This window comes from Cetorhinus maximus, unplaced genomic scaffold (genome assembly GCF_964194155.1).
Source record: "Cetorhinus maximus unplaced genomic scaffold, sCetMax3.hap1.1 HAP1_SCAFFOLD_3101, whole genome shotgun sequence".
In the NCBI taxonomy this organism is placed as follows: Eukaryota; Metazoa; Chordata; class Chondrichthyes; order Lamniformes; family Cetorhinidae; genus Cetorhinus; species Cetorhinus maximus.
This window is the reverse complement of record NW_027599028.1, coordinates 9,152-17,435: the sequence shown is the minus strand read 5'-3', so window position 1 is coordinate 17,435 and position 8,284 is coordinate 9,152. Positions and strand designations below refer to the sequence as shown.

At 49.3% G+C, this 8,284-nt stretch overlaps 1 protein-coding gene across 1 annotated transcript; it reads right to left on the bottom strand.

Moving 5' to 3' along the window:
• Positions 1-565: 565 nt before the first annotated feature.
• On the bottom strand, positions 566-1,733 carry LOC144677820 (D(1C) dopamine receptor-like). Its single transcript, XM_078537828.1, has one exon. The coding sequence runs from the start codon at positions 1,716-1,718 to the stop codon at positions 642-644; it is 1,077 nt and encodes a 358-aa protein (XP_078393954.1). The 5' UTR covers positions 1,719-1,733; the 3' UTR covers positions 566-641.
• Between the last annotated feature and the right edge of the window lie 6,551 nt (positions 1,734-8,284).

The following is an 8,284-nucleotide window of genomic DNA, read 5'->3' as shown; positions in this document are numbered from 1 at the left end:
TTTAATGAGAAGGATTAAGGTCTTGGAAAGGGCACAGAAGAGATTTACTACAATGGTACCAGGCCAAGTGGACAGGCTAAAGAAGCTAGGGTTATTCTCTTTAGAGCAGAGAAGCTTCAGGGAAATTTAATAGAGGTGTTCACAATCAGGAATGGTTTGGATAGAGTAAATTAGGAGAAGCTGTTCCCAGTGGCAGAAGGATTGGTGAACAGAGGGCACAGATTGAAGATAATCGGCAAAACAGCCACAGTTTGTAGGAGGAGATGTTTTTCTTAAATGTGGTGGATTCTTACGATCTGGAATGCACCACCGGAAAAGGAGGATGGAAGCAGATTCACTCAGAACTTTCAACAGGAAATTGGGGAGGTTTTGCACAGAGGCCTTTGCAGGACTATCGGGAAAGAGCGGGAAGTGGGGCGAATTGGTTAGCCAGCACAAACAAGATGGGACAAATGGCCTCTTTCTGTAGTGTAAGATTCCAGAAAGTCCTGGCAGCTTTGGCCGGTGGTCTCCTGGTTGCCTTCTTTCAGTCTGGCCCTTTGATGTACATTTTTCGATTGGGCTTCACTGCCGCCGGAACACACCAGGCTGGTTGTCGTAATGAGTACCAGGAAGTGGCCTCTTCTCTCCATGCCAATGCCTCATGCCAACACATTGGGAGTGAAGGGCATGATCTTTTCCAGGGAGATTTCCGGCTCACATTCCACAATGATAACCATGGGCAAGATGTTGGTGGTGTCTGGAGATGTTTGAGAGATCTGGGAAACTTGGTCAAAGCTCCAATCGTTGCCTGCCTCTTGCACGGCGTGCGGGAGGAGCTGGGGGTAACTGAGGGTCATCACGTCTTTCTGAAAGGTGGTATCGTGGTGATAGGACACCAGCTCGTTGCTAAAATTCACTGTCTCCACGTTGTTGGTGAGACACCATTGATGGCAACCCAAGATGGTGACGAAGGCCCTCCTGAAGTCAGCGTTGAAGGCGTAGATGATGGGGTTGAGGGAGGAGTTTGCCCAGCCGAACCACATGAAGATATTGAAGGTGGCCTCGCTCACGCACGTGCGCTGGGCACGCATGGCACAGAAGGGCACCAGGCAGTTGAGCACAAAAAAGGGGAGCCAGCAAAAGACGAAGACGCCCATGATGATGGAGAGAGTTTTGAGGACTTTGGTTTCCTTTCTGAAAGAGGTCTTGAGTGAGGTTTCATGGGCACAGTCGTCCCCTCGGCAGTTCTGAGCGTGTTCCACGGCTCGCTCCAAAGAGGAAATCTGCCTTATCTGTCTGTGGGCGATCCTGTAGATCTGGGTGTAGGTGGTGACCATGATTGCCACTGGGATGTAGAAGCTAATCAACGAGGATGAAATGGCGTAAGTTCTATTTAAGCTCGAATCGCAGTCGCCTTGGGTGGGCTCACTGGCGCTGGAGTTGACTGGAAGGAGGGGTTGCCCAGATTTGTGCCAACTCAGTTGCACCGGGATGAAGGAAATCAAGATGGACAGGACCCAGGCCGTGCCAATCATCAGAAATGCCACCGGCTGGGTCATTCGTCTCTCGTACCGGAACGGCCTGGCGATGGCCCAGTACCTATCCACACTGATCATGCACAAGTTCAGGATGGAGGCAGTGGAACACATGATGTCAAATGCCACCCAGATGTCACAGAAGGCGCCAAAGGGCCAGAAGCCTGCCACCTCGGCCGCGGCTTTCCAGGGCATCACCATCACCCCCACAAGGAGGTCAGAGACCGCCAGCGAGATGACAAAAAAATTGGTCACCTTGGACCTCAGGTGCCGGAACTTGACCACGGCTGAGCAGACCAGGGCATTCCCCAGCAAGGTGGAGAGGATCAGCAGCGACAGGAGGCAAGCGGTGGCCACCTGGAGGGTTACCTGGGACCTCCCATTGCCTGAGGCCTGGCCTCTGCCCCCCAACCAGGTCTGGTTGGCCACGCTTTCTGAAGAACCCAATAAAACGCCATCCCACTCACCCATGTGCTCTTCGGCTGGAGCCTTCAGCCCCCCAGTTCAAAGCCAGCCTCGGGTCCGCTCCATCACTGAGCTCTCAATGAAGCAAAGTTGAGAATAGCCTGTTGATTTGGACGGCTGGTGAATGAATGAATGAATGAGTACTGCAGGAGGAGAAGAGAGAGAGAGAAGTAAAAAATCTGTTGCTATTCGATGCTGGTGGAGTTCACAGTGGGAGAGGGTGTTGCTCCAGGTATCTCTCTCTGGCACTGGGCTGCTTTCGCTTGTGGGAGGTTTGTAGTGGCTCTTGGCAGTCTCTCTCTCTCTCTCTCTCTGCACCTCCCTGTGTTAACCCAGAGTTTCACAGATCAGAAAGGATTCCGCCGGGAAACTCCGGGAGGCGGGCAATCGGTGAATTTCCAGGCTTGTTATTTCAGGTGATCCATTTCTGCGGATCCGGGAGACGGCCAAACATCAGATCGGACACGGATCCCGTTCACTTTTCCCCTCCCTTTTTATCCGTTTCTTCTCGGGTCTGGACGCCTTTGAAAATCGAAGCCGGGCGGGATATCAAAGTGACTGTCCAGGTCAGGAGCTGCAACATTACCAGCGAGGCTGCTCACAGGGAACAGTGGCCACACCTGACACACCACCCCTCTTGCTAGTAACCCTTTCGGACCCCCCACACTCTCCACCAGGGCGAAGAAAAAGGTTGGGATTTATCACGGCCCCACTGCGTTTCCGGCAGCCGTGCCTCAGTGAGTCGCTGTTCCATTCCCACTCGCGGTGCAGTACTGAGGGGGTGCTGCACTGCCCGAGGCGCCGCCATTCAGATGGCAGGTCAGCTTTCTCGCGCGTGCATATGCAAAAGATCCCACCGCAATACTTAGAAGGGAGGGGGGAGAAAAAGGTTGGGGGAGGGGGAGGAGGTGGTGGGGGTGGGGGTGGGGGTGGGGGTGGGGTGGAAATGGAGTTCTTCCCTGAGTTCTGGTCAATAATCCTCCCCCACCTCCTATCACTGAAAGGCAGTTGTTTGTAGGACAAGAACAGAATTACCTGGAAAAACTCAGCAGGTCTGGCAGCATCGGTGGAGAAGAAAACAGTTGACGTTTCGAGTCCTCTTGACCCTTCGGCAGAACTGAAGTATAGTTAGGAGAGAGGTGAAATATAAGCTGGTCTAAGGTGGGGGGCGGGGGGAGAGAGAAGTTGAGGGTGGGGTGGAACACCAGGAGAGAAATGGAAAACAATGAAGGTGAACAGGGCAGAAGAGACAGACGGAAATCCCGTCGGAGAACAGAGCAGTACTTCTTCAGGGAAGGCATTTCTTGAAGAGAGGTGGCAGTCAATTAAACACAGAGATAAAAACACGTTATCAGTTGTTTGTGGGAGCTTGCTGTGCATAAACTGCCTGCCAAGTTTCTGACAGTGGGTGGAAGAGCTCAGGGCGACCTGCTCAGGGAACTTCCTGACTTGAGTGGCCCAGGAAGCCTCCCCCATGCACACTCCCAGCAGCAACAGTGAAAGATGACACATAGCTCTCTGTTCAACTGTTCAGCAAGTGAATGTTGGGTGTGGGAGTGCCGGCCATCAGAATGCTGAGCAGCCCCTTCATTGAGCCCCAACAGGCAACTGGAATAGCAACTGGCCCTTTAATGACCCTCCCAGCAGCTATCCCAAGCATCAACTTCAACTCTTACTTGCCAGCTTGGTGACTGGTGATAAAATGTAGGCTAAGTCACCATTTCAGTTCGAGACACCCTCGATTTGACCACCTTGGAGGCTGGTTAGCACCTGAAGGAGTTGCAGTCCCTCTGGGACCGAAAGGAAAATTAATTATGATCAAAAACTTTGGTTTGAATCCAACTGGAGACCAGGGGAGTGAGGATTCCCCACCCTTCTGCCTGCCTGTTCTCACTACAAGCCAATTAATGATAGCAATGAAATATTTATTTGTTAAGTAGCATTGCCCGACAGAAGGATAATTTCATCCTTTGATTTTCAATGTGCAACCTGCAGTGGGGAGTCAGAGACCTGATTACTTCCCTTGAAATTCATATTTTCTCAAAGTGCATTGGTGATCGTTAAACGCAACCTTCCTTACTGGCAGCTTCTGTGGATACTAGCCCATTCAGCTCCCAGGGGTGGTTTACCCATGAGCTGTGTCTGTGCCTGAGAGAACACATCCCTTTTCATTTCCGGACCAAAGAAGAGTTCCGCAGTCCAGGGCAGCCCTGCCTTATCTCATCAAAATGGCTATTGAGTCATGAAGGGCATCACAGAAGAGTCCAATTATGCCCTCAGCCAATCTCCAGTGTGCACTTTGAGCATTGTTCAGTAAGTAATGCTAGGATACTGACAAGTTTGGGGAACAGAGGGACCTTGGAGTGCACATCTGCAGATTGCTGAAGGTAAGACGTACAAACATATGAATTAGGAACAGGAGTAGGCCACTCGGCCCCTCGAGCCTGCTCCCCCATTCAATACGATCATGGCTGATCTGATTGTAACCTCAACCCCACTTTCCTACCTACCCCCGATAACCTTTCACCCCCTTGGTTTATCAAGAATCTATCTCGCTCTGCCTTAAAAATATTCAAAGACTCTGCTTCCACCGCCTTTTCAGGAAGAGAGTTCCAAAGATACTCAACCCTCAGAGAGAAAATTTCTCATCTCTGTCTTAAATGGGCGACGCCTTATTTTTAAACAGTGACCCCAAGTTCTAAATTCTCCCAAAGGAGGTAATATCCTCTCCACATCCAACCTGTCAAGACCCCTCAGGATCTTAGATGTTTCAATCAAATTGCCTCTTACTCTTCTAAACTCCAGCAGATACAAGCCTAGCTTGTCCAGCCTTTCCTCATAAGACAACCCACCCATTCCAGGTATTAGTCTAGTAAACCTTCTCTGAACTGCTTCCAATGCATTTAAACCCTTCCTGAAACACCCTTCTCTGTACAACTGAAGCATAACCTTCCTACTTTTGTAATCAATTCCCCTCACACTAAATGATAACATCCTATTAGCTTCCTAATTACCTGCAGTACCTGCATACTAACCTTTTGTGATTCATGCACTAGGACATCTAGATCTCTCTGAATCTCAGAGCTCTGCAATCACTCACCATTTAGATAATAAGCTCCTTTTTTATTCTTCCTACCAAAATGGACAATTTCACATTTTCCCACAATATACTCCATTTGCTAGATCTTTGCCCACTCACATAACTTAACTATATCACTTTGTAGCCTCCTTATGGCCTCTTCACAACTTACTTTCCTCTCTTTGTGTCATCAGCAGGAGGTGTTTTAAAAAGCATTTGGGGATACTTTCCTTCATTAGCCGAGGCCTAGAGTATAAGAGCAGGGAGGTGATGCTGGAACTGTATTGAACACTAGTCAGACCACAAAAACAAAAAAAGCTGGAAAAACTAAGCAGGTCTGACAGCATCTGCGGAGAGGAACACAGTTAATGTTTCGAGTCTGAATGACTCTTCATCAGAACTAAGGAAAAATAGAAAAGAGGTGAAATATAAGCTGGTTTGGGTGGGGGGGCGGGGGGGTGCGGGGTGGGACAATCCCCTTAAACCAGCTTATATTTCACCTCTTTTTTATTTTTCCTTAGTTCTGTTGAAGAGTCATTTGGACTCGAAACATTAACTGTGCTCCTCTCCGCAGATGCTGTCAGACCTGCTGAGTTTTTCCAGCTATTTTTGTTTTTGTTCTAGATTTCCAGCATCCACAGAATTTTGCTTTTATACTAGTTAGACCACAGCTAGAGTACTGTAAACAGTTCTGGTCAGCACATTACAGGAAGGATGTGATTGCACTAGATAGTACAGAGGAGATTTACAGAGGATGTTGCCAGGAATTTAGCAAGGATGAAAGATTGGATAAACTGGGGTTGTTTTCTTCGGAACAGAGGAGGCTGAGGGGAGATATAATTGAGGTGTATAAAATTATGAGGGCTCTTGAGAGAGTGGACTAGTGGAGAGGTCAATTACCAGGGGCACAGATTTAATTAAGTTGTCAAAGGATTAGAGGGGACTTGGGAGTACTTTTTTCATCCAGACAGTGGTGGTGGTCTGGAACTCACTTCCTGAAAGGGCATTAAAGGCAGAGACATTCGCGTTGAAAAAAAATCTTCAGTACGGCCCTAAAATACTGCAACCGACCGGGCTACAGACAGACCAAAGAGCTTGAAGGTGGGATTAGGCTGCCTAGCTCTCTCTCAGCAGCCACAGGCATAATGGGCTGAATGGCCTCTTTCTGTGCTGTGACTATTTCTGGTGAGCAGAGGTGGAGCGCTCGGTTTATTTTCTCCACTCCTACACCTGGGGCTGGTGAGATTAATACCCCCAGGCCACTGCTGTAGGCGAGAAGTGAACCGAGTACATAGCGGAGTGCCTGCCACATGGTGGCGGATTCACCAGGTGACATTCCACTGAGCAGGAGTTTGTGTCACAGGTGGAGAAAGTGAGTGGCTATAGGTTGAACGTACAGAGCAAGGCAAAAACATTTCCCACGTTCGGCCCTTCAATGATCCTCCCTTAGGACTGACCATGGGTGCTCAGCGAAGTGGTTTCCTGCTAAACGCCCAGCATAATTTGTAGGATTAATTAAACCTCAGCTGCTGTAAAAGATGTTTCGCTGAGAAACATTCCCACCATTGAAAGGGAGCGACGTGCTGTTACCACAGGAAAAACCAGGGGATCAACCAAAAATGCCCGTCGCAAACAAAAGACTTTTCAGTCTTGTATCTGGAGCCCCGGCAGTGGGGGAAAGTGAGGAGAGAGATTTACTGTGTTGTGTGTGCACCACACCGCAGGTAGTCAACAGTCAGCGGCTGATCCTTGGCAATTGGGAATTCCTTGCCGGTCACAAAGAGAGCTGACAGAGGCACACAAAACCCACAGTACATCTGATTATACCTGTACACCAACCCGACTGCTGTTTAAATGACAGTTTCTCCCGCGTTCAGGAAGGTCAGCTAGCTCAGAACTCATGGCCCGCACTCTCATCCCCCCCAAACTCCATGTGCCCATCGAACTTCAAACTCCCTTAGGCCGTCCCCGTAGGCTCCAGCATCCCAGTCTCACTTACAAAATACTCAGCTTCAAATGAGAGTAAAATCCAGGAGAAGGAGAATGGAAGCAGGAGAGACACAAGAAGGCTGTACTGATGCAAGTTATCTGCGACAGATCCCTAACAGGCTGCAGGGTTTACAGTTTATAAATGTCAGGAAGAGGGCATCAACATTCTGGGGGTCACCATTGACCAGAAACTGAACTGGATCAGCCATATAAATACTGCAGCTACAAGATCAGGTCAGAGGCTGGGAATTCTGCAGCGAGTAACTCACCTCCTGACTCCCCAAAGCCTGCCCGCCATCTACAAGGCACAAGTCAGGAGTGTGATGGAATACTCTCCACTTGGCTGGATGAGTGCAGCTCCCAAAACACTCAAGAAGCTTGACACCAACCAGAACAAAGCAACCCACTTGATTGGCACTCCATCCACAAACATTCACTCCCTCCACCACCGATGCACAGCAGCAGCAGTGTGTACCATCTACAAGATGCACTGCAGCAACTCACCAAGACTCCTCAGACAGCACCTTCCAAACCCACAACCTCTACCATCTAGAAGGACAAGGGCAGCAGATAGATGGGAACACCACCACCTGCAAGTTCCCCTCCATCACTCACCATCCTGACTTGGAAATATATCGCCGTTCCTTCACTGTCGCTGGGTCAAAATCCTGGAACTTCTCCCTAACAGCACTGTGGGTGTACCTACACCACATGGCCCTGTTTTACAATTAGGGGTGGCCATTTTCAGACAGAGATAACGAGAAACTTTTTTCTGAAGGCGGTGCGACTTTAGAACTCTCTGCCTCAGAAGGTGGTGAAAGTGGGGCCATTGAATATATTTAAGGCCGAGGTAGATTGATTCCCTTGCCTAACAAGAACCTAAGGTTATCAGGGTTAGATGGGAAGTTGGAACTCGAAACGCAAACAGATCAGCCATGATCTTAGTGAACGGCGCAGCAGGCTCGAGGGGCCGAGTGGCCTATGCCTGCTCCTATTTCATAGGTTTGTATGGACTGCAGTTGTTCAAGACGATGGTTCACCATCACCTTCTCAGTTAGGGATGGGCTATGAAGCTGGCCTAGCCAGCAATGCCCACATCCCAGGAACAAATAAATAGTAAAATAAGAGAATGATCGACAGTGAAAGGGGAAACTGACCTGACCTTGCCTGGTGCTCATGCAGAATAAGCTCATGGCCAAATGGCTCAAGTCCATTCCCCAGTGATGTTCCATCT